Source organism: Armigeres subalbatus, chromosome 1 (assembly GCF_024139115.2).
Source record: "Armigeres subalbatus isolate Guangzhou_Male chromosome 1, GZ_Asu_2, whole genome shotgun sequence".
Taxonomy (NCBI): Eukaryota; Metazoa; Arthropoda; class Insecta; order Diptera; family Culicidae; genus Armigeres; species Armigeres subalbatus.
Genome location: NC_085139.1, coordinates 248,518,961 through 248,545,708, shown reverse-complemented (window position 1 = coordinate 248,545,708; position 26,748 = coordinate 248,518,961). Strand labels below are relative to the sequence as shown.

The window sequence follows — 26,748 nt, the reverse complement described above, 5'->3', positions numbered from 1 at the left end:
GTAATTCACATCTTCGATTGCTATGGACACCCACATTATGCGCGAGCTCTATTGGATCCAGCTTCGCAGCTAAGCCTTGTTATGTTCAAAAACTCCAGTTGTGCCGCTATTCCCATCGCCAAGAAATCGAAGGCGTAGGTAACTCCATAGGTTCTCGGGTTCTCGCTGCTCGAGTTTTGTCGCTGATACATGAGGCCACGTATTGATAAAAATACACAGGAGCTACCAATCAGATCCATTGAAACTTCGTCATGGAACTTCCCTTCGAGTCTCACCTTAGTCGATCCTCAATTCCATGAACCCGGACCCATCGACATTCTCATGGAAATGTATTACGACCTGGGACGGGACTTGCAAAGAGTAAAAAATGTAACTTTAGCTGCTGCCAGTCAACTGCTGTCACGAACTGTCAGGTGCAGCCAGCAGATTTTTGTGTGAAAGTATTGGTATCCCAAATAAAATATTCCGCATGATTTTTGATTTACTAAGCCTTTTTCACTTTTACGAGTATTCCAAATTATCCGTTTAGCTTATTAATAATCAGTTATAAACGTGTGTTTTGTTTCCGGTATAAAAATCCTTATGAAAATGAATCTACTAATTCGTGAATTGGATACACTTTTATTGTGCTCAGAAAAGTTCACCCGGAGCTTAGGTGAAACAGTCAAGGAAACAGTTGAAACTTGATGATCAACTGTGATGAAAAGAAGAACAAGTGTCAAAACAAGAGAAAAGAAGCAGCGTCTTTGCAGGTCTCGTCTCAGATTACGACTTATTGCTCGAAGGTTTTATGAAACTGGGTCCTGGTAAATCGGTCCTGCAGTGCATCGTCGTCACCAGAAAGGTTGGAAACAATTACACACCAGACGATACAACCTGAGACGAGACCTGCAAAGACGGCTTCTTTTTCCTTGTTTTGACACTTGTTCTTCTTTTCATCACAGTTGATCATCGATTCTCAACTGTTTCCTTGAGTGTTTCACCTAAATCCCGGGTAGAATCTTCTGAGCACAATAAAAGTGTTTGTGATTTACGGATTTGTAAACTTATTTTTATAAAGACTTTCCTATCGGAAATAAAACACGTATTCATAACAGTTCAATATTGAGCTGTCCGGCTTTTCTAGAATACTTTTCAAAGTGAAAAAGTACTCGTAAAGCAAAATCATTCGGAATACTTTTTGAGGGATACCAATACTTTTACACAAAAAGGTGCTGGTTGCATCTGACAATTCGTGACAGCGCTTGCTGGTTGCAGATGAAGTTACATTTTTTCCTCTTTGCAAGTCCTGTCCCAGGATACAACAAAGCTAGCTCATATTACTACTGCAGAATGCCTCGACGAATAAGTATCTCGCTTTTGAGAAATCGAATCCTGTTGGACAAACAGCACCCATTCAGTGGAGGAAATCGCTTGTGAAGAACACTTCGCTGCCTCTGTATTTCACGATAAATCTGGTTGCTTCGTAGTCAAACTCTCGAAACGTCAATTGATCCTAGATCAGTTGGGAAATTCAAAGGACATTGCCAGTCGAAGATTCCTCGCTCTCGAACGTCGCCTGCAGGCAAAATCCTAATGGAAGCATACTTGGCCTTAAATGAAGAATATGATACCCCGAACCACATGCGAGGAGTCAACAATGAAGAAACCCCTGCAGGTCGTGTTTCCTACTATCTACCACATCAAGGCGTAGAGAAAGCTGACAGCACTACGATGAAACTTCGCGCAGTGTTTGATGCATTTTGCTCTACAGATAGTGGGATTTCCTTGAATCAAGCGGTGATGGTAGGCCCGGTCATCCAAGATGATCTCCTGGCAATAATTCTTCGTTTTCGAATTCATCGGTTCGTTATTATCGCGGATATCGAAAAAATGTTTCGACAAATTCGAGTACACCCTTCTGACTACCCTCTGCAGCGGATCCTCTGGCGCAGCTTACCATCCCAGCCCCTACGATCTTTCGAGCTTATTACCGTTACTTACAACACCACATCTGCTCCTTATTTGGCAACATCTACATCAGCTGGGAAAGGACGACTCAAACGAATTTCCACTTGCTGCACCATGGCAGCCGTTGGATGATGTACTTCGTTATTCTGTTCTGAAATGGACTCATGATGTACTGATATCTCGTCGAATTGTTTTGTCGGATACTGCCCGACTCTATGACCCTCTAGGACTGATCGGACCGGTTGTCGTGCTTGCCAAGCTTATCGTCCAGACCCTCTGGAGGACCGCTAAAACTGGAATGACCCACTAACACAATCCGAGCAGCATTATTGATTGGAATTCTGTAGCAGCTTGAACGGGCTGCTATCGATCAGCATACCAAGATGGGCGATGCCTAATTCCGTTCTAATTTCCACAGAAGTGCATGGTATCTGCGATGCCTCGAAGAAGGCATATGGAGCCTGCATCTATTTGCGAAACAATTTCATCTGACGGATCGATTGCAGTACGTTTGCTGGCAGCCAATTCAAAGGTGGTCCTTCTTCGGCGATTCCAAGAAGCAAAAGCGCATCTTGGAGCTCTCGTCAGCACTTCTGTTAGGATATCTGTAAACCAAGGTTCAAACAAGCACAGCGTTGAAGGTCAAGGCTATATTTTGGACAGATTCCATTATCACACTTCATTGGCTTCGCTTGACTCCTTGCGATGGAAAACATTCATTACAAATCGACTTTCGGAAGTGCAACATCACACCACCAGCAGCGGCATATGGTGCATGTTCCAGGTAGCACATTTGCAGCAACCAAATCTGCTTAAAATTTGCTACTTGGGTTATGGAAAGGCAATAGCTAATTGATTTGAAAGCATCAAAGTAAGCTTGATATGAACAACAACGGAGAGCCACCAAAATATCAATCAAAGCAATCGTGGTACCTACTTCGCCAGCAGTCAAAGACATGTAGTCAACCATTCCGGACTGGAGTGACAGTTTATCAACAGACTTCCGCTTGCCTAGCAGCATGATAATCTCCACAATTCCCATCAGCGTTCGAGAACGATTCTCATCAGAATCCGAGAGGAATTCCCATCAGAATCCGAAAAGAATTCTCAATGGAATCTCTAAAGAATCCCTTTCAGAATCATCGAAGTATTCCAACCGGAATCCAGAAGAATTCACACTGGATTCCTGTTGGTGTCGTTGAGGGATACCCTTCATAATCCATGGAGGATTTGCTTCAGAATCTCGCGTTGATTTTCTTCGGAATTTCTCCGGAATCGTTCAAAGATTTGTTTTGGAATCATTCGGAGATTTGCTTCGGAATTCCTTGACGATTTGTTTCAGAATACTTCGACGGTTTGCTTCGGTGTTCGGAATCCCTTGAATATTTAATTCGGAGTCTTTTGACGTTTTGCCTCGGAATCCCTGAATAATTTGCTTCAGAATCCCTCGACGATCGGAATCACTCTGACGATTTGCTTCAAAATCCTTCGATGACTCGGCTTCGGAATCATTCGACGATTTGCTTCAGAGTAACGCGACGGTTTGCTTCGGAATTCCTCAAATATTTAGTTCGAACTCCCTAGACGATTTACTTCGGAATCCTTCGACGAATTGCTTCGGAATCCGTCAAAAATTGGCTTTGGAATCCCTGAACGATTTTCTTCAACATCTCTGGAGGATTCTTTACGGAATCCTTGGAAAATCCATGGAACATTCACGTTTGAACTGCTGGAGGATTTCCGATGGAATCTCTGGAACATTGCCGTTGGAACTCCTGGAGCATTCCCTTCGGAATTTCCTGGAATATTCCTGGAGGATGGATGGAAAATATCAAGAAGATTCTCATTGGAATCCCTGAAACATTCCCATTGGAATATCTGCAATGTTCCCGTCGACATTCCGGGAGGATTTGGAATCCCTGGAACATTCCCTTCGGACTCCCTGGAACATTCCTGTGAGAATCCCTGGTGCATTGCCCATAGAACCCCTGGAGGTTCCCTTCGATATGGTTGGAGGATTCCCGTCGAAATCTCTGGAGATTTTCATTGGAATCTTTGAAACATTCACGTCGAAATCACTAAAGGATTCTCATCGAAATCTTTGGAGGGTTCCCGCATTATTATTTTTTTCATTTGTGATAGATAGATTATTTATAAAATATGCAAATATATTCACTGCCTCGGTGAGGACATGACAACGATCAATCACATATTGTCCTTTGAGTGTGCGGGAGAAAGCCGAGCGCTACTACACTTAGATACAATAGCCATACGCCTTCTATTTGAGTCGTTGTAGCAATCATCGGCAGGTAAACAAACACACTTCGAATCTGTGGGATACAACAGAAAGCACGTGCTCGAGAAAAGATCATTTGCATGAGTGTGATTGATCCGCAATTGCAATGATCGAGAATTTTTGAAAAGAGCTCAAAATGAAGAATATAGATGAAGGGACTTTAGCCCCCTAGACTTCGGGGCTAGTTACGCCAATGTTGCTGAAGCTACAAACAGCTTAGTCCGAATAGCGCAAATGGAATCTTTCGCTAAGGTTAGCCTAAGGACATTACGGCCGTTATCAGAAATGGTCAAGTTGATCTATGGAATCTCTCTCCGATTTTGAAGGACGGAATTTGTGGACGGCTCAGAAATGCGGCCAACTCTGAAGATAGGAAACTATGCCTATTATATTACCGGTACAACATCCGTTAACGAAATCCATCTTAGTATATTATCATCTTAAGAAACTGCACGCTAGACCCCAGCTGCTTACGACATGTGTGCGGGAGAAATTCTAGCAACTTGGTCTTCAAGACTTAGCACGAAGCATCGCGCATTCTTGCGTCAGCTGTTTTCGCTGTCGTCCTCACAACCTCGAGCAGCTAATGGGAGATCTACCCCCGGAGATGGTTACTCCGACGCTACCCTTTCTCACCGGAGTAGATCTCCGTAACCGTTCCAGTACCGCAAGATCAAAAGAGCCGCTGCCACTAAGTGTTTCGTAGCCATCTTACAAAAGTTACAAAAGCAGATCACGTGGAGCTCGTTTATGACCTCTCTACGGTGGCGTTTATAGCGAATCTTTTTCTCATAGAGTGTGACAACTCTCGAAACTTTACCGGAGCTGTAAGAGAATTGAAAGAACTTGCCCAGCAGTTCCGTTCACAACCACACCAGGGAGAAATAGTCAACAGCTGTACTGAACAAGGCATTACCTTCAAGTTGATACCGCCCCGCACCCCAAACTTTGTGGGACTATGGAAGGCGGCAGTCAAATCAACACCTCCGTCGAACCGTCGGAAACTCTGTCCTCTACCAGGATGAATTTGTCACTCTGGTGACCCGCATCAAGCCTGTCGATCGGAACGACTTGGAGATGCTAACCCCGGCTTACTTTTTCATTCACCGTCCTCTAAGTTGCTTTCTCGAACCCGATCTCTCCGTTCCACGAAACCGTTTGAATCGATATCAAGAAAATCAAGAGCTTCTCCGGCGAATTTTGAAACGGTGGTCTACGGACTACTTATCTGGCCTGCATCCACGCACAAAGTGGACACATATCCAGGTTTCCGTGGGAGCTATGGTTCTCATCAAAGACGAAAACCTTCCGCCTCTAAAGCGGAAGTACGGAAAGGTCACCAACATAATCCAGGGCGATGATGGCAATATCCGGGTCGCAGATGTTCGGACAGCAAAAGGAGAATATCGATGTGGAAGCCGACAAACAGTCAGCTATACGCTATACGCAAATTAAAATCTTCTCCTTCTGCCGGTCCCGATGGTATTCCTGCATGTGTATTGAAAAAGTGTGGTGATGGCTCTAATACACCCACTAACTGCTTTATTTAATGCTTCACTGACACAACGTAAATTCCCTACGCTTTGGAAATATCTCAAAGCAGCGTTTGATCGTGTCGACCACGGAATACTACTCGCTAATTGGAAAAATTGGGCAAGTCTCCCGATTTCGTTATGTGGCTTTGTGTCAAAATTGGATCCGAGGAATCCGAGGAATTTTCCAATGTTTCAGGCGTGCCCCAAGAAAGCAATCTGGGGCCTCTTCTATTCGTGCTATTTATCAACGATATAGACAGAATACTGCCACCTGAATGCCGTTTGTTCTACGCGGATGATGTCAAACTCTACATGATCACATGAAGCTTAAGAAAATGATCGATTATTTCGACACATGGTGTTCTCGTAACTTCCTGACAATCAGCACCTCAAAATGCAGTATAATTTCCTTTCAACGTAAAATAAAACCGATTGTTTTTGACTACACCATCGAAGGACAGCCCCTACAAAGGGTGAGCCAAGTACAGGATTTGGGCGTTAAGCTTAACAGTGGGCTCACATTCCCAGCTCATTAATGCGATGTTATTTCTAAGGCCAATAAGCAGCTTGGGTTATATCTGCAAAGTTTCGAGATCCACACTGCTTGCGGTCTGTGTACTGCTCGCTAGTACAATCCATTCTGGAGTTAAGTGTTGTAGTCTGGTGTCCTTTTCACGCTAATTGGATTACCAGAATTGAAGGAATACAGAACAAATTCGTTCTGCAGGCCCTTCGCTTTCTTCCGTGGAACGATCCTGCCAATTTACCACCTTACGGGGAACGCTCTCAACTTCTCGGATTAGAAACTTTCGAACAACGACGTTCAATCGCCCAAGCTGTATTCGTTGCAAAAATGCTGAAAGGAGAAATTGATGCCCCGACTATTCTCGCCGACATCAACATCTACATGGTTAGAAAAAAGTACCTAATTTTAGGTACTTTTTTTCTCTTGCTTGCATCTCCTTCCCTCTTCCCTTTGTTGTCATAAAATGAAGAGCAATACCACTCAACAAGGGCATTAAAGTGTGGGAACCCAACGTTGAGTAATCTCATGTTTACAACAGTTGAGTGAAATTTACCTAACTTTTGTATAGTTTCTATTTAAAATTAAGTATATTTTACTTAATATTAAGTGAATTTTACTTAATTTCAGGAAAAAAATACTTAATTTTGGGTTCCCACACTGAACCTCCGATTTGAGTGAAAAGTACCTAATATTAGGTACTTTTTTCTAGCCGTGTACGCTCCTACACTACGACGTCGGGCTTTCCTTCATCTTGGAGCATGAAGTGTAGGATATGGACAACATGATGCTATTAGATATATATTAACGAGTCGTGGCTCGATTTAATTCAAAAAAATATATTTATTTAAACACTTTTATAGATCTTAACACTACGCGTACACGAACTGAACTAAGTTTAATTAACAATCGTAAAGACCTCGAAACCTCACAGCCTATTCTAAATCTGCTGACTCCAAAGGGTCCGAAGTTCGATGGTCGATGGTCATTCTATCCACTTGCTGACGCGGCATCCGTCTACTGGTTGCGTGGTGTAGGTTGTTGTCAAGCTTAAGTTCTGGGTCAGCACATTGGTAATTGGTGGCTTTTACCTGTTTGATATTAATAGTTCGACCCAGTCCTTTAGACAACGAGTCTGTTCAAGACGATGATGTTTGTTCTTTGTTTCGTCACTTAACTTTTTTTCTCTATGAAAATTCAATGAAGACATAAGCCGAAACTAATTCTTTATTTTGCACAAACGAAGAAAAACGTGACAACAATTTTAAAAGCAGCCATCCGAGCGCATGGCTTGCTGCAATCCTCTCGAGTTGAAAAAGTTAGTTTTTCAACTTTTGTTCGACTTATGCCATTAAACCATTTCTACCTATTCAGATATCTCATGGAACTACAAAAGGTATCCTCAGGGTCACCCCACTTTGAGAACCACACCGATTCAGAATATTAAAAACCTGAGATATCAAAACTGCTACTCAGAATCTTGGTTCACATATGTTCGATCTCGAAAGTCTTTAATTGCCATCGAATATATTAATGTTCTTAAAATGTTGAACGAAATCAAATGTCTTTATACATTTTTTCATGAATTGTTTCAATGTTGATTTTGTTACCAACCAGATATTCGATTCGACTTGAAAGTGAATTAAATGTTCTAATTTTTCTTCATTCAGCTGAATTATACACTTTTATAATCGAAAGTCGAAATGGACGGAAAAATGGACTACTGATGTAGCGCATCGTCGTCAAAATGGCAAAAATCCAGTTACGTAATTACTATTGTCACGCATTTCAGTTCCACTCCATAAAGTTTATTATTCCGAGCAAGTTTTGCGCCAATGTTGTCTTTACTACTTCCCCCTGACTGTCACTATTGATGGCAATCGATTTATGACTTCGAACTAATTTGCCTTAATCCGTATTTTTTCTCGTCCACAACCGACAAAAATTGCTATTTTGTTACCCATTCCAGCATTCCGTCGCCCGAAACACACAAGTCGGTACAGCGCTCAGTAATGCAATAACGTCGGGAAGCGAAAGCCGATTAGCCGATCGGATTGAATTAGCCAATTAAAAATTTATTTCGGTAACTATTATGTAAATCTAACTACTACACGATGACGGCTACTTCCATGCAATATAATTGCGGTAATAAGCTTGACAGCAGCTGCCGTTGGCGTCGTCGGTTGAAACATGAGCCGATCGCGTGCGCGCCGATCAAATGTGTGATCATGTCGGACCCTTGCTGGCTGGAGGACGAACCCAGAATTGCGGCGTTAATTACCATCGCGGGGCCTTCAAGACGGATGACAGCCGCGACTAATATGTATGTTGCTGCATGCTCGGAGTTGCACAACAATACCAGTGTTTAGTCGCTTCACGTGTTCGGCGCTAAATCTACCAAACCTGACAACTTCAATGACACAAGGCGGGAAAGTTTTCGCGCTTTTATGATGTACGGCGTAAACGACCGAACGAAGGCATCCAGAAAGGCCTTCGGAGGTATTGTTTGTCGCAATGTTTAGACAGTAAAATAAGATAAACAGCGAAGAGCGTCCGTATCGTTTCGATCGTTTCAGATTGATCTTACCAATGAATGGTGCAAATTGTTTCTTGCCCAGCGAATGCGTCTTGTGTGAAGAAGTTTGCTCAGACCGCGCCTTGTCTTATTGACAACGTGAAGGCCATCGTCTGATCGACGGACGTTGCTCGAAGTAATAACCCATCAATCTGATTCAGTCAAAAGCGGTTGAAATCAATTTTCAAATGTCAGACAAAAGCCGTAAAATCCATCGGTAGCTGGAAAGTCGTCGCGCGGAAGAGTACAAGCCGCAATTATGCATCATTAGCTAATGGTTGATCAGATGGGTGCTAAGGTCTTGCAGATCTCTACCAACGTATTATGAAATAAATAGGAATTTAAGTGTCTATAAAGATTTATCGCAAATACCTAATGGATTGGCTATTTGAACATCGATGATTTAAAATGTTAGATTAAAGTAAAACGTAATAGAATCAAATTATAAAATTACGCCACGATCTTACGAGGCATTCACCTTAAATAGAAAAAGCTTTTATTCCGTTGGCATTACCATCTCTAGAAGTTTAATAATATCAATTCTATATACTCGAGATTGCCAGAAAGTATTAGAGTAAATTTGGAAGGTGGTAAGATTTGTCGGTATTCCGTAGACTTTGGGAACAACAATGTTCTTGGAGTTGACCAACAAGTTATCAGAAGACCTACTTAACCCTCAAAGCCTGAACGTACGATTCACGCTTTCATTTAATCACTTTTTCGCTTGCGACATCTCAAACTTCATGATTTTGCAAAACAAGATCAATGGAGCTTATTTTGAGGATTTCTGGACAACTTGGACATATTCCGGAATCTTCCGAAATGGTGCCCAAGACCAATGGAGCTTATGTTCCGAAATCTTCCGGAATAGTGCTATTTATGATCATTTATGAAGCCTCGCTTGCGACATCTCAAACTGCATGATTTTACAAAACAAGATCAATTGGCCCTGGGTTTGGGTTTGAGGGTTTCTGGACAAGTTAGACATGTTCCAGAATCTTACGGAATAGTGCATCCATCCGAGGAAAATGGCCAGTTTTGATCATTTACGAAACCTTGATTTTGCAAAAGAAGATCAATGGAGCTCATTTTGGAAGAAATTGTACACCCAGTGATGAACTTTGTATTATCTTAAAAATCACTCTAATAAAGATTAAAAAAAAAAAGAAAGAAATTGTACAAGGTACCCTGATGCCCCATTTTTTTATCAGTTTCAAAATCTTGTTTCCGATATCTCAAACATCATGATTCTGTAAAACAAGATTGAATCGTATACTAATCGTAGTTTTGGACAACTAAGTTGAACATATTCTGAAACCTTCCAGAGAAAATGGTTATCTTTCACCAGGAAAATTCCACCAGGAAGCACTCTGAAAGCTGCTCCAAGAATGATTCAAGTTGCTCCAGGAATCCCTCCGGAAGTTTCTCCGGGAATTCCTCCGAAAGTTCATCCGGAAGTTCATCCGGAAGTTTCTTCAGTAATTCCTCCTGAAGTTTCTCCAGGAATTCCTCCGGAAGTTTCTCCAGGAATTCCTCCGGAAGTTTCTCCGGGAATTCCTCTGGAAGTTCCTCCAGGACATTATCCGGAAGTTCCTCCAGGAATTCCTCCGGAAGTTCCTTGCAGGAATTCCTCCGGAAGTTCCTTGCAGGAATTCCTCCGGAAGTTCCTTGCAGGAATTCCTCCGGAAGTTCCTTGCAGGAATTCCTCCGGAAGTTCCTTGCAGGAATTCCTCCGGAAGTTCCTTGCAGGAATTCCTCCGGAAGTTCCTTGCAGGAATTCCTCCGGAAGTTCCTTGCAGGAATTCCTCCAGGAATTCCTGCGGAAGTTCCTTTAGGAAGTTAGATTAAGGAATTCCTGCGGAAGTTCCTCCAGGAACTCCTGCGGAAGTTCCTCCAGGAACTCCTGCGGAAGTTCCTCCAGGAACTCCTGCGGAAGTTCCTCCAGGAACTCCTGCGGAAGTTCCTCCAGGAACTCCTGCGGAAGTTCCTCCAGGAACTCCTGCGGAAGTTCCTCCAGGAATTCCTGCGGAAGTTCCTCCAGGAACTCCTGCGGAAGTTCCTCCAGGAACTCCTGCGGAAGTTCCTCCAGGAACTCCTGCGGAAGTTCTCCTGCGGAAGTTCCTCCAGGAACTCCTGCGGAAGTTCCTCCAGGAGCTCCTGCGGAAGTTCCTTCAGGAACTCCTGCGGAAGTTCCTCCAGGAACTCCTGCGGAAGTTCCTCCAGGAGCTCCTTCGGAAGTTCCTCCAAAGGCTCCTTCGGAAGTTCCTCCAGGAATTCCTGTGGAAGTTCCTCCAGGAATTCCTCCGGAAGTTCCTCCAGGAATTCCTCCGGAAGTTCCTCCAGGAATTCCTGTGGAAGTTCCTCCAGGAATTCCTGTGGAAGTTCCTCCAGGAATTCCTGTGGAAGTTCCTCCAGGAATTCCTGTGGAAGTTCCTCCAGGAATTCCTGTGGAAGTTCCTCCAGAAATTTCTTCGGAAGTTCATTCAGAAATTCCTCCGAAAGTTCCTTCAGAAATTCCTTCGGAAGTTCCTCCAGGAATTCCTTCGGAAATTCCTCCAGGAATTCCTGTGGAAGTTCCTCCAGGAATTCCTGTGGAAGTTCCTCCAGGAATTCCTACGGAAGTTCCTCCAGGAATTCCTACGGAAGTTCCTCCAGGAATTCCTGCAGAAGTTCCTCCAGGAATTCCTCCGGAAGTTCCTCCAGGAATTCCTCCGGAAGCTCATCCAGGAATTCCTCCGAAAGTTCCTCCAGGAATTCCTCCGGAAGTTCCTCCAGGAATTCCTGCGGAAGTTCCTCCAGGAATTCCTGCGGAAGTTCTTCCAGGAATTCCTCCGGAAGTTCTTCCAGGAATTCCTCCGGAAGTTCCTCCAGGAATTCCTCCGGAAGTTCCTCCAGGAATTCCTACGGAAGGTCCTCCAGGAATTTTTGCAGAAGTTCCTCCAGGAATTCCTCCGGAAGTTCCTCCGAAAGTTCCTCCAGGATATCCTCCGGAAGCTCCTCCAGGAATTCCTCCGAAAGTTCCTCCAGGAATTCCTTCGGAAGTTCCTCCAGGAATTCCTGCGGAAGTTCCTTCAGGAATTCCTGCGGGAGTTCCTCCAGGAATTTCTGCGGAAGTTCCTCCAGGAATTCCTGCGGAAGTTCCTCCAGGAATTCCTGCGGAAGTTCCTCCAGGAATTCCTGCGGAAGTTCCTCCAGGAATTCCTGCGGAAGTTCCTCCAGGAATTCCTGCGGAAGTTCCTCCAGGAATTCCTGCGGAAGTTCCTCCAGGAATTCCTGCGGAAGTTCCTCCAGGAATTCCTCCGGAAGTTCCTCCAGGAATTCCTCCGGAAGTTCTTCCAGGAATTCCTCCGGAAGTTCCTCCAGGAATTCCTCCGGAAGTTCCTCCAGGAATTTCTCCGGAATGTCCTCCTGGAATTCCTGCAGAAGTTCCTCCAGGAATTCTTCCGGAGGATCCTCCAGGAATTCCTCCGAAAGTTCCTCCAGGATATCCTCCGGAAGCTCCTCCAGGAATTTCTCCGAAAGTTTCTCCAGGAATTTCTCCATAAATTCGTCCAGGAATTTCTCCGGAAGTTCCTTCAGGAATTCCTGCGGAAGTTTCTCCAGGAATTTCTGCGGAAGTTCCTCCAGGAATTCCTGCGGAAGTTCCTCCAGGAATTCCTGCGGAAGTTCCTCCAGGAATTCCTGCGGAAGTTCCTCCAGGAATTCCTGCGGAAGTTCCTCCAGGAATTCCTGCGGAAGTTCTTCCAGGAATTCCTCCGGAAGTTCTTCCAGGAATTCCTCCGGAAGTTCTTCCAGGAATTCCTCCGGAAGTTCCTCCAGGAATTCCTCCGGAAGTTCCTCCAGGAATTCCTCCGGAAGTTCCTCCAGGAATTCCTCCGGAAGTTCCTCCAGGAATTCCTCCGGAAGTTCCTCCGGAAGTTCCTCCAGGAATTCCTCCGGAAGTTCCTCCAGGAATTCCTCCGGAAGTTCCTCCAGGAATTCCTCCGGAAGTTCCTCCAGGAATTCCTCCGGAAGTTCCTCCAGGAATTCCTCCGGAAGTTCCTCCAGGAATTCCTCCGGAAGTTCCTCCAGGAATTCCTCCGGAAGTTCCTACAGGAATTCCTCCGGAAGTTCCTCCAGGAATTCCTCCGGAAGTTCCTCCAGGAATTCCTCCGGAAGTTCCTCCAGGAATTCCTACGGAAGTTCCTCCAGGAATTCCTCCGGAAGTTCCTCCAGGAATTCCTCCGGAAGTTCCTCCAGGAATTCCTCCGAAGTTCCTCCAGGAATTCCTCCGGAAGTTCCTCCAGGAATTCCTCCGGAAGTTCCTCCAGGAATTCCTCCGGAAGTTCCTCCAGGAATTCCTCCGAAGTTCCTCCAGGAATTCCTCCGGAAGTTCCTCCAGGAATTCCTCCGGAAGTTCCTCCAGGAATTCCTCCGGAAGTTCCTCCAGGAATTCCTCCGGAAGTTCCTCCAGGAATTCCTCCGGAAGTTCCTCCAGGAATTCCTCCGGAAGTTCCTCCAGGAATTCCTCCGGAAGTTCCTCCAGGAATTCCTCCGGAAGTTCCTCCAGGAATTCCTCCGGAAGTTCCTCCAGGAATTCCTCCGAAGTTCCTCCAGGAATTCCTCCGGAAGTTCCTCCAGGAATTCCTCCGGAAGTTCCTCCAGGAATTCCTCCGGAAGTTCCTCCAGGAATTCCTCCGGAAGTTCCTCCAGGAATTCCTCCGGAAGTTCCTCCAGGAATTCCTCCGGAAGTTCCTCCAGGAGTTCCTCCAGGAATTCCTCCGGAAGTTCCTCCAGGAATTCCTCCAGGAGTTCCTCCAGGAATTCCTCCGGAAGTTCCTCCAGGAATTCCTCCGGAAGTTCCTCCAGGAATTCCTCCGGAAGTTCCTCCAGGAATTCCTCCGGAAGTTCCTCCAGGAATTCCTCCGGATGTTCCTCCAGGACTTCCTCCGGAAGTTACTCCAGAAATTCCAGCGGAAGTTCCTCCAGGAATTCCTACGGAAGTTCCTCCAGGAATTCCTCCCGAAGTTCCTCCAGGAATTCCTCCGGAAGTTCCTCCAGCAATTCCTCCGGAAGTTCCTCCAGGAGTTTCTCTGGAAGTTCCTCCAGGAATTCCTCCGGAAGTTCCGCCAGCGATTCCTCCGAAAGTTCCTCCAGAAATTCATCTGGAAGTTCCTCTAGGAATTTCTCAGGAAGTTCCTCCAGGAATCCTTCCGGAAGCTCCCCCAGGAACTACTCCGGAAAGTCAGGAATTCCTCCGGAAATTTCTCTAGGAATTTCTCAAAAAGTTCCTCTAGGAAAGAAGGAAAAAAGAAGAAAGGAGGAAGAACGAAGGAAGAAAGAAGCAAGAAAGAAAGAAGATAGAAGGACGAAAGAAGGGAGAAAGAAAGAATTAAGAATAATGAAAGAAGGATGAAAGAAGGAATAAAGAAGGAAGAAAGAAGAGAGAAGAAAGAAAGAAGATTGAAAGAAGGAAGAAAGAAGGAAGAAAGAAGAAAGAAAGGAGGAAGAAAGAAGGAAAAAAGAAAGAAAAAAGAAGGAAGAAAGACGGAAGAAAGAAGGAAGAAAGAAGAAAAAAAGAAGGAAGAAAGAAGGAAAACAGGAAGAAACATGTAAGAAAGAAAGAAGGAAGCAAGCAGAAAGCAAGAATTTAGAAAGTAGGAAGAAAGAAGGAAGAAAAAAGGAAGAAAGAAGGAAGAAAAAAGGAAGAAAAAAGGAAGAAAAAGGGAAGAGAGAAGGAAAAAAGTAAAAAGGAAGAAAGAAGGAAGAAAGAAAGAAGGAAGAAAGAAAGAAAGAAGGAAGAAAAAAGAAAGAAGTAAGAAAAAAGAAAGAAGGAACAACTATGGAAGTAAGAAGGAAGAAAGAAAGAAGGGAGAAGGAAGGACGAAATAAGGGAGAAAGAAGGAAACAGATGAAAGAAGCAGGAAGAAAGAAAGAAGAAGGAAAAAAAGAAGGAAAAAAGGAAGAAACAAGGATGAAATAAAGAAGATAGAAGGAAGAAAGCAGGAAGAAGGAAAGTAGAATGAAGGACGAAAGAAGGAAGAAAGAAGGAAGAAGAAAGGAAGAAAGAATAAAGAAAGTGAGAAAGAAGCATGAAAGAAGGGTGAAAGAAGGAAGAAAGAAGGAAGAAAGAAAGAAACAAGAAAGAAGAAAGAAGGAAAAAAAAGGAAGAAGAAAGAAAGAAGGAAGAAAGAAAGAATAAAGAATGAAGAAAGAAGGAAGGAAGAAAGAAGGAAGAAAGAAGGAAGATAGAGAGAAGAGAGAAGGAAGAAAGAAGGAAGAAGGAAGAAAGAAAGAAGGAAGAAAAAAGGAAGAAAGAAGGAACAAAGAAAGAAGAGAGAAGGAAGAAGGAAGGGAGAAAGAAAGAAGAAAGAGGGAAAAAGAATGAAGAAAGAAAGAATAAAGGAAGAAGGAAGAAAGCAAGAAAGAAGGAAGAAAGAAGGAAGAAAGAAGGAAGAAAGAAGGGAGAAAGAAGGACGAAAGAAGGAGGAAGAAAGTAGGAAGAAAGAATGAAGAAAGAAAGAAGAAAGAAGGAAAAAAGCAACAAAGAAGGGACAAAGAAAGAAGAAAGAACGAAGGAAGAAGGAAGAAAAAAGGAAGAAATAAGGTAGAAAGAGGGAAGAACGAAGGGAGAAAGAAGGAAGAAAGAAAGTAGAAAGAAGGGAGAAAGAAGGACGAAAGAAGGAAGAAAGAAAGAATAGAGAAGGAAGAAAGAAGAAAGAAATATGAAAGAAGCATAAAACAAGGGTGTAAGAAGGCAGGAAGAAGGAAGAAATGGGGAAAAAAGAAGAAAGATGGAAAAAAGAAGAAAGAAAGAAGGAAGAAAGAAGGGAGAAAGAAGCATGAAAGAAGAAAGAAAGAAGGAAGAAGGCAAGAAAAAAGGAAGAGGGAACAGAAGCAACAGGTCGCACCTTCTGTCCGCTGCGATCGGGCGGGAACCCGAGCAACTCCCACATGTGGCTTCGGAGGCATTACATCGAAATTTGGTGTGGTCGAACTCCCAGCAGTTGAAGCACTGCATGGGAGACGGATAATACGGTTGAATCGGGCTCCTCAAGAAACCGAGATAAATGTACTTCGATCTTAAGGTTCCATTCAATGTTACGATTCCTTCGTTCGCCAGTCTCTTATGATCCCATGGATCTGTATCACATCTGGCTCTCGTTGTTCCTCTAATAACTCATCCTCGGGAAGGTCGATAACATCTCAACGTAAAACGATGCATCTGACCGTGTTGTGGACCGGAAGGGGGATTACCTTAACCGTTACCCCGTTTTGAAGCTTGTCCATTAGCAGCAGTTTAGTGCACAAAATTTCTCACTATGAGGGCGTATGACCGACCTTCTCCTTCGAGGAAGGCGGAATCGATATTCGCACCAAGGGATTGATGATCTGACTTCTTGATATGAAATGGAGCGGATGGTAAATATGCTCCGAAGCACCATCAACTCCCCTCTCTCGTTTTGCGGATCCATGTAGGACGGAAGTGTCCGTCTAGTGTAGCTCCCATCAATCCTACTGTAGAGCTTGTTGTTTCGAGCGATAACAATAAAGCGTCCGTACGTCAACGATGCTAGACACCAAACGAGGCATTAGTGTAATTTACCCCTGTTGGGTTAATCAGTCCGTCTAGATACCCTCCACAGTTATTAGAGCGATCTTTATATGTCAACCAGCATATGAATTTATAACATGTCAAGAACAAAAGTGTTCTATGCAAGCTAGGAAAACTTCAACCTGAAAGATCACCTCGCTTAGATTGGTAATTATCAGGATTTGTAATGCTGTTGCTTCATCGCAAAGGCTGTGAATTTGTTTCATTCTATAACAATATTTTAAACCTAATTGGAGGCCGAATTCTTAGCCTAACCAAGCACGAAAACATTTTATATTTAACATGCTCGTTCTCTCGTTCTCTTACAACAATGTTGCTTTGGCATATTTCAAAACTCCAAATCATAAATTTGTTCCAAATCAATCACTCGTGTGAACGAGAAAAAAAGAACCATTGCCATTTACAAGCTATAACTAATGAGAAACCTCTATCGTTTCAGCACCTGCCAGCGACCCCATCGAAATGGATGCTAAAACCCAACCAACCGCCCAGAATTGGATCGGCAATGGCACCGAAACCAACCGCCAAACCCATTAGCGTACTGAGTTGTGAAACTGCAGAAGGAGCTGCTCGCTCCGGAGGCCCGTAGTGCGTAGAGTGGAAAATGCAACGCGAAACCGAAAGAAGAAATAGAGCAGAGTTATACCTTTTTTAAGTGATCACCCGACCCGAGCCGCGAGTTGCAGTTAGTGAGTGAAGCTTAGTGTGTATGTTAGCAATAGGTTAGGAAAAGGCCAATCTCGACATCCTCGAGTCGTTTGCCGGTGAAAAAATGCGATGAAGAAATTCATTACAACCAAATTGCGCGCCGTTGTTTCGGATTCGGTTCAAGAGCAAACATTGGAAGTGGAAAACGACGACGACGACGACGAAGAAGAAGAACACAAAGAAGAAGAAGACATCGCGAAAAATCACGTTGGCGGTGCTGGTAGTGGCATTGTGGGATTACAATCAGCAGCAGCAGCAGCAGCACCGTCATTATCATCGTCGCCGACGACGTCGGTCATGACATTGAATTCATCCACCAGTAAGCACCACCAGCAGAGGAAGCAGCAGAGTTGCTCTAGCGGTGGTGGCAGCATTAACGATAATAATAATAGCAATAATAACTACACCACCGGAATGATGACAGTGGAGGTTCCGCCTGGTGGTTCCCCAAAATTGGTGCAACAGAAGCCGCAGACCCATCAGCATGGCATTATAACCATCGGTAGGCCGCAACCACCGAAGGCGATATCAACGGCGGTGACAACGACGACGTCTTCGGTGGTAGGGCAGCAGAAAAGTGGCGGAAGCTTAGCAAAGCCAGCGACGGCGACGACGACAGCTGGGCAAGTCAAGATGTGCGGCTATCTGAAAAAGAAGAGAAATGTGAGTGCGATTGCTATTTAAGTTAATGGCTTTTGTTTAGCTTTGGGGTAAATCCGGGTGAACCCGGGTTACTTCTGATCACTGGCCGCGCCAGAGTTCTGGTAAAAGTGGAGCACCAGCATTTTTGGCGTAATTGGTTTATTTATGATTTGGCGTCAGTAGTAAGAATTATAATTGGAGGCGATCAGTCAAGCGATAAATTTGTAATTTTAAAAATTTACGAAATTTGTATTGTATTTTATCGTTTACTAGTCGATCCGGCAGACGTTGTCCTGCATAGTAGGCGGAAATGCATGTGTTGTGAACTGCTCATGTGAAATTCCCATACGAAAGTTAATTTTTGTTTTTCATGATTTACTTAACCCTGCTCATGATTTTCACATGTGGAAATATTATATAAACCCGTCGGAAACTATAATGAACGTTTCTGCTGAAGGAATGAAGAAAATCCATACAGCCGTTTTCGAGTTATGCGGATACGAACACAGACCATTTTTATTATATATATTAGGGAGCATCCATAAATTACGTAACCCTCAGAGCCTCCCTCTGAGGGTTACGTAATTTATGGGTTACCCGAAGTGTGACAGTCCATACAAAAAATTCCAATGATTCATACAAAAATTAATAGATCTTCCCTAATTGAAAAGTTCACTACGATTTATTCGGAATATTTCTCCAAAAACTTTTTTTTTATTGTGGGTATGGTAACTTGGCTTAGAAACCTCGCAGTTACTAACTGTGGAAGTGCTTAATAAACACTAAGTTGCGAGGCGGCTCTGTCCCAGTGTGGGGATGTAATGCCAATAATAAGAAGAAGAAGATGATAATGGACAGACTGTGAGTGCTACAATTTAGGGGATTTTCTAGCAAGCAATTCCAGGGTCAAAACCGAGTTTTGCTACTGACCTGAATTCTTTGGATGTTCTCAAGAATTCCTGGGGAATTAACTTCTAACATTTAAAAAATTCTTTTGGAAATACCTCTAGGATTTTTCCAAAAAAATTCAAGAATACTTTTAGAAATTCTTATAGAAACTCTTATGAAAATTCGAATATTGTCGGAAATTCCATTTTCTTGGAAATGTCTTCAATAATTCCTCCGAAATTTCCAGATAGATATTCGTAGATATTTCTAAATTTCTAAGGGAGTTTCCGAAGAAATTCTTTTGAGAAAAAATCGTTAAGAAATTTTCGAAGGAATTTTCAAGATACAAGTGTTCTTTAAGATTTTTTTAAAAAGATTTTCCTATAGGAATTTTTGAAGGGATATCTTGATGCTTTCCAAAAGAATTTTCCGACAGAATCACTGGAGGAAATTCCGAATTAATTCTTGGAGGAATCTACAGAGAAATTCAAGAAATTTAAGTTCCTTTGGGAAATCCTTTAGAAATTTGTTTGGTAATTCCTGAAAGTTGTTCCGGTGGAATTACGGGAGCCGAGGGAATGGATTACCTGGAAGAATTTCTGAGCGTATTGCTAAAGGAATCCCTTGAAAACTCCGGAAGACTTTGGAAGACATTTTCGACAGGATTCCTAAAAGAATTTCTGTTTTTAGATGATGAATTTCTGGTTCTATAATGTGTTTCTAGATTTATTAGCAAAGATTTTTTGAAGAAATTCCTTGAGGAATTTAGTAATGAATAACTGAAGGATTTTTCGATGGATTCTTCTTCTTATTGGCATTACATCCCCACACTGGGACAGAGCCGCCTTGCAGCTTAGTGTTCATTAAGCACTTCCACAGTTATTAACTGCGAGGTTATTAATGAGCCAGGTTACCATTTTTGCATTCGATTTGCACGATGATACTTTTATGCCCAGTGAAGTCGAGACAATTTCCAATCCGAAAATTGCCTAGACCGGCACCGGGAATCGAACCCAGCCACCCTCAGCATGGTCTTGCTTTGTACCGCACGGCTAAGGAGGGCCCCTTTCGATGGATTACTTAGAGAAATTTACGATGGAATTCCTGGAGGAATTTCTGAAGGTATGCTTGGAAGATCTTCTGGGTGACTAACCGAGTTAATTTCGGGGGGTATCTTTTTACGAAAAATATCTGGATGATTTTTCGAACGAAATTTTGGATAAATTCATGAAATATCACCTGGATGAATACTCTAAGAAATTTCTGGATCAGTTATGACCCAAGTATCCCAAAGTAAACTATTTTTTCATGTGTGTATGTGTATGTCATCCTCTATCCCTCATCCAACCGGGGGCGTTGAACAGGTAGTACTACGAATAATTTGATCAAATCTCATGCTCCGTAATGGTGCCCTTTTTGTTGCGAATACTAGTACTGTAAAAAAAAGGATTCACTCCTGAAGCACAAAGGAGTCTTCAGGAAGTGGCGGGAATAGGAATGTACTAGCTATCCACAACAGGTACAGCAAAACATCACAAGGACGCCCTTATCCGTACTAACTACTCGGGCGTAGAAGGTCTAGAAGAGCCACCGTTGCTAGCTAAAGCTTGAATCGGATACCTGGGACTCCCACAGTATTCACGGCAATAGCAGCAAACGATGCCCTGTACGTATTTAGTATCAAATAATTTGATTAGCATAAAAATAACTAGAACGGTCTCACCGATTAAATTTGCCTATTTGCTGTCCACCTTCGCTCGAGATTTCGAATCGCATCTGATGACTCGTCACTGCTATCGCCTCCGATCAGGGACATCTTATTCCCTTTGATAGTATCAGTCCCCCAACGCCAACGACGACGTTCTTGAATGCCAATTGAAATGTCCGCTAGGCAAACTTCGGAATGGCCTTGCTATTGACACCACTCCATATTTGTTGGAGTTGTTGGAACAGATCACTATCACATGAACACATATCCAAATACAATCTGCACACTTCACACTGCACATTTTACAAAAAGAAAATTAAAATTATCGTTGCAAAATTCAGCAGAAAAAAAATGAGTGGTCAAAAATTGACATCCTCATTTGCACGCGGCACACTTCGATCTTCAAAGTAAACTATTTTTTCATGTGATGTAAAAATGATGTTTTAGGGGAACAGTTAGATACTTTCAATGAGGAACTGGGGCCAATCTGGGTGCTGGTATAGCAAATCTGCACCTGCAGGAGCACAAAATGTTGGCTTTGGGGTAGTTGATAGTAACCAACAGTGCACTTTAGTGCATTTTAAGAGACAATAAACGTGCTCAACCGTACGGCGCACTATTTTGTGTAGGGGAACGGTTTGCTAGTTCATCTCATAGCTCCTATTTCCATCCCATAAAAAACAAAGCAATGGAAAGGAATTTGGTTTGTTTATTATTTTTGTGATTTTTTTCAGCAGTGAGCACGCATGTTGACAAAAAGAAGCGACGAATTTGGTCCCGTATTTCTTTATTTAGCGATGAGATGGATATATGTACAGTGAGATGGAGATCGGAACAGTTCCCCTACATACATACACGCTCACATCCACACATATAGCCAAAATAAACGAAAATATTTTTTTGCATTTGGGCAAAGCTTCTTAGTTGTCGACCAAGCAAGACTAAGTAGCACGGGAGGGATGATAAGTTCCCAAAGAAACTTTTGAAGTAAATTCTAAAAAAAATTCTGGAGAATATCCGAAAAAGTTTGATGATGGAGCGACTGCAATCCCGATATTTTTGTGTTTATATTTTTAGTATTTAATATTTGGTATTTAATTCCATATTCAAAACAGGGTTTTGTATTATTACTGTCCGGATTTTCGCAGGAACTTCCGAAGGAATTCCTTCGGATGTCCCTGACGGAATTCTGGCGAGAGTTTCTGAAGTAATTTACGAATGAATTCCTGTAGAAATCTAGAAGTTTATATGAAAATTCCAGTAGATATTTGTTTGAAAATTCCATTGGAAATTCTTTCGTGGATTTCTTTAATAGTTCTTTAGGAAATTCCTTCAGAAATTCGTTAAGAAAATATTTTCGAAAATCTATTCAGGTTGTCCTTCGGAAATTCATTCAACAATCTTCCTGAAATACGTTTGGAAACTGCTGCAGTAATTTCCTCCAAAATTTGCCCAGGAATTTTCAAAATTCCTGCAGGAATTATTCCGGAATTTTGTTAAAAGTGTTCATCCAGGAAATTATTTTGGAATGAAAGACGAAATCCTACATGAGTTTTCTTAGGCGTTTCTAACGGAAATTCAAAAGGATTCTCGAAGAAATTGCCAAAAGAAATTTCCGAAGGATTCCTAAAATAAATTCTAAAGGTAGCTATTCCGAAGAAAGAAGACTTGCTAAAAAAATCTAGAGAAATGAAAGAGAAAAATAAATTCCTTTAAGAATTTTAGAAAGATATCCTGGAGATTTGAAGAAATTCCGAAGGCGGCAAGCCAAACAGCCACCATCTGAAAGATTAGGTTTTAAGCTACCGAATGCACAATGTTTTGTTTTGTTCCGTCGTGTTCCACTATTGTTTTGAATCAACTTAAAATAGTCCTTAATGTACGTTTTTCAGTACAAGACAAGACAAGACAAGACAAGACAGTACAAGACGAAACAGCCACATTTAAGACGAATAGCTATCATTTATCGAGATTGTAACCATGCAATAAATAACTAATCATGTTAGCCACTATTTAATTGTTTACATAACAGTTGTACTGAAAAACGTACATTAAAGACTATTATAAGGTGATTCAAAACAATAGTGGAACACGACGGAACAAAGCAAAACATTGTGCATTCGGTAGCTTAAAACCGAATCTTTCAGATGGTGGCTGTTTGGCTTGCCGCTTTTCATGGTGTGTTGATGTGAAAATTGACCATTTTTTCTAAAGATTCTTTAATAACTTTGAAAGGTTTCAAGATAGATCAAAGTAGTCTTCTAGACAAACATGTTTTTTGTCATTATGCACAACTTTCTAGAATAATCCATAGTGCTAAAATCATTTCCAAAAAAGTTATGCTCAAAATATAATTTTTGAGGGTCATTCATACAAAACGTGCTCTAATTCCTTACAAAACCGTTTGTCCAATATTGTGTCTTCAGAAAAGATGTTCCAATTCACATTCTTAATAACATTGCAGAGAACAACCACTGCTTTTGTACACCTGCGTAAATTTTTTATTTCATACCGCCCTTCAAGGTGGATAGATCATTGATATTTTCTTATCAAAAGAAAGCCCAAGAAACATCCTTCAACTCTTCTGAAGACAGCATGACTCTAAAATGTAGTTTTCAGATCGAAAACTAAAAAACGCACGTTTTGGGGGCTTCTGAACCAGTGTGCGTTAGTTTAACGTTAACGATCGCGTTATTTTTTACGTTAATGATCTGCTTTATCGGAGTACAATTTTCTAAGCAAGTTCTGTTCTGTCAAGGCATTGATAAGATGGCCATTGACATAAGAAAGACGAATTGTGCCCAAAACCGTGATTATACTGGGGTCGCTTATTACACGGTTTGCTTTTGCTTGTTTATGGAGTTTGGATTTGTGTTGAGCATTAAGCAAACTCCACGAAAAAATCCTCAAAAACTCAGATGATATTAGAAAAGTTGTATTGGAATTTAAGCGCATTTTACACCTCCCGTGAACGTGAACGTGAACAAACTGTTTTTCGATAATAACTTCTTGATACATACTCAAATCGTGAGGGAATCATGTTCAAATGAAAGGCAGATGCTGCATTTAGTAGTGAGATGCATAAAAACATGAAAAACATCAATAATATCAGATTTATGAGCATTCCACGGTCATGCCTGTGAAATCATCGTGAAATCGTATCTGCGGTGAACTCATCGCAAGTGTAAACGCGACGGTGAACATGAACGTGGAGCTGTGGTGAATTCAAAAATACAAGGAGAATAGATTGATTTGGATTGGGAGTTCACACCGACCGAGAGTGTTTACTGTTCTCGTTGAATTGGTTTCGCTGAGTTCCTGTTTTGTGTGTCGCTGTCGCTCATTTTAATACTCGTATCGGTTTGGTCGGAAAGAAACTAACTCAGTAGTTTCTCATAAATGAATTGTGTTTCTTTTTTATTATTTGGTAATATTATTTTTTCTTTTTAAATATTTTTTATTTTAATACTTCAATCATTCGTATATTCAATCGAAAAATTTATATTTTCATAGATAGATTACTTCATTCTTTTTCTTCTTCTTCCTCTTCAATGGCTCTATATTACCACTGAATCTTGGCCTGCTTCTTTACTCAATATTCCATTAACATTTCCACAGTTATTATTTGATATTTCTATTCTGTACCCGTCCATTGCATGGATATGTGTCTTATGTTGCAAGTACAAAGATACGCTATGGCCAGTGAGTCGAGATTGCCGAAAACCCGAACGAAAATCGAGAATACTCCCGCCTTTGCTGACAAGGCTAACTAGAAACCATTGTATTTATTCATAATTTTTTTTTATTTATGATTTATATTTGATGTAATAGTTAATTTATATACAAAAGAAATACGACTGGAAGATTTGGTTTTTTATTGGTGTTTTATTTTTATTAAATTATATTAATTCATACGGGTCTCCAGTTAGCCTTTCGAGCAAAGGCGTAGGATTCCCAACACAAATGGCTAGTTCGATTCTCGGTCCGGCCTAGAATGTTTGCGGTTGGAAACATTATCGGCTCCCTTCCAGTGTATCTATTTTACTTGCTACACAAGATACATACTTATGCGATTGACAGCTTTCAAATTATTACTCTAGAAGGTAAGCCAAGTTTCAGTGGAATGTAGAGCCAATGCACAATGGGAAAATCCGATTTCGAAGGAGGAATTTTTTTTAACTTTCTTTACGAGCGATTTACAGAAGAAATCAAGGGCTTATTCGAAAGAGAATTTTCCAAGAAAATTCAGTGAGTGCTGTTTCATTGGACGTGGAACACTTCTGTATGTAGATATTGAGCATGTTTTGTCCCAATGTTCCATATATCACGAGTTTTCTTATTTTTTCTATATTTTATCTTTAGGAAATTTCTCTAAAACTGTGTTCATCTCCTCACTGTGGCTTCATAGAGGTGCACTAAATATGGTAATAGTTAGAAATTTAAGGGATTTAGGGGTCAAATAGGCATCAAAGTGCATTTTATGTGAATTTTTCATGTATTCAGTAAAAATAAATAATATTTACAGATAATTGTTGATATTATTATCCAAAAATGTTACATACATACATTACATACATACAATGTACATACATTGAGGTCAACAAGCTCAGAAGCTTATTTTATATTAAAAATAAATGCACAAAAATGCGCTTTGATGATTATTTTACCCCAAAAACACTTTAATTTTCAACTTTTGCCAACAAAATATGTATACTGCTTTTTGAGGATCCACAATGAAGAGGAAAACACAATTTTAGTACAATATTTTAAAGATAAAAGGACAAAAAATATGAAAAAATTGAGTAAAATTGAAAAAATTGAGTAAAATGGAGTAAAACGAGCTCAATAACTACATACAGTAGTATCCCGCGTTTATAAAAAATCAATCACTCATTCTCCTCTGTCGTCCGTGAAAAAAGTTATACTATTTTGTAAAAAAAAAAGTATTTAATGAGCTTTTAGACTTGTATGACCCCAAAGTCCCCTATAATTCAATACATTCAATGAAATATATGATTATTTGTTATTTTCATTATATCATTGGCAAATATCACACAGATAGAAAAATCCACTGAAATTTACGCTATAAATCATGCACATAAATGGAACGCCATTATCAGCGTAATTATTTGCGGGATATAGCCTAAATGTATACAATATTTGACGTGAATCATCAATATTGTATGCAAGTTGTAAGCAATCTTGTTAGAAAGACGACCATTTCAGCGTAGAATAGCGTAAATTTGCGCATTTCAAGTTTTACGCGCTGTTTACTTTTCATTATTTTTTTCTGTGCATTTAAATTAATAGTATTTTCAGTTTCGCTGGTAACAAATCGCGTCGATCACTTTTTATGCACCTTTAAAATCGTCGCCAATATCTTTAATTTAAATCTGTGTTAATGCAAAGCCAAATCATTAAAACATGCTAAAAAAGTACTCAACTTCTGGAAATAATCTGATTATTGAAATCAAACAATTTTGTTCGTAGTTGATCTGACAGATCTTATGGCCATGTTTACTGGCGACAATTTGCTTTGCGACGATTTCAAATTGACGCGGCCGGAAAATTCAAATAAAATGCATTTTGACGCTTATTAAACACCAAAATCCCTGAAATTTTCAACTTTTTCCAGCAAAATATATGTAGTGCCCTTCTGTCGATTCACAGTGAAGAGATAAACACAATTTTAGAGCAATGTCCTAAAGATAAAATGACTAAAAATATGTAAACTCGTGATGTATGGGACATTGGGGCAAAACGAGCCTCATAACGACATACAGAAGTGTACCACGTCCTTGATTCTTAAATTAAATTCTTTGGAAAATTCCTTTTTGAATAAGCCCTTAATCTCTTCTGTAAGTTGTCCGTAAGGAAAGTTATTAGTTTTTCCTCTTTTGAAAGCGGATTTCCTAGTGTGCAATGAAGGACAAAATATCATTTTTTATGTATTTTTTACAACACCATCATTATTAATTATAATTTGTTCATTTGCTTATTTATTGAGTCACTGATTTACTAGGTTTCAAAATAAATTTATTGATTTATTATTTTTTGTTGTTGATATATTAGATTTTTGAGTGATTATATTTATTTTTTTTATTCAATAATTTATAAATTCATTCATTTCCGAATTTATTAATCTAAAAAATTATCCATTTATCAGTTTTTCAAATCAATAATTTTGTAATTTAATCGATTGTTCATTTTTTTAATTTATCAACCCATTAATTTGAAGTAATTTATTTATTTATTAATTCTTTCATTTATTCAAAGTCTTAGCTACATTAGTTATAAATGCTTGGCATACTTTTTCTGCTTTGCTACTA

The 26,748-nt window shown here is 41.0% G+C and overlaps 1 protein-coding gene across 4 annotated transcripts in view; it reads left to right on the top strand.

Annotated features, from left to right (window-relative positions):
* The window catches only part of LOC134206483 (nuclear pore complex protein DDB_G0274915-like), a 114,735-nt gene that overhangs the window by 27,805 nt on the left and 60,182 nt on the right, over positions 1-26,748 (top strand). For all 4 annotated transcript variants that reach the window (XM_062682205.1, XM_062682202.1, XM_062682203.1 and 1 more), the window contains exon 2: positions 16,913-17,844. In XM_062682205.1, coding sequence (XP_062538189.1) covers positions 17,251-17,844 — 594 coding nt within the window. In that variant the 5' untranslated portion in view covers positions 16,913-17,250. The remainder of the gene's footprint in view (positions 1-16,912; positions 17,845-26,748) is intronic.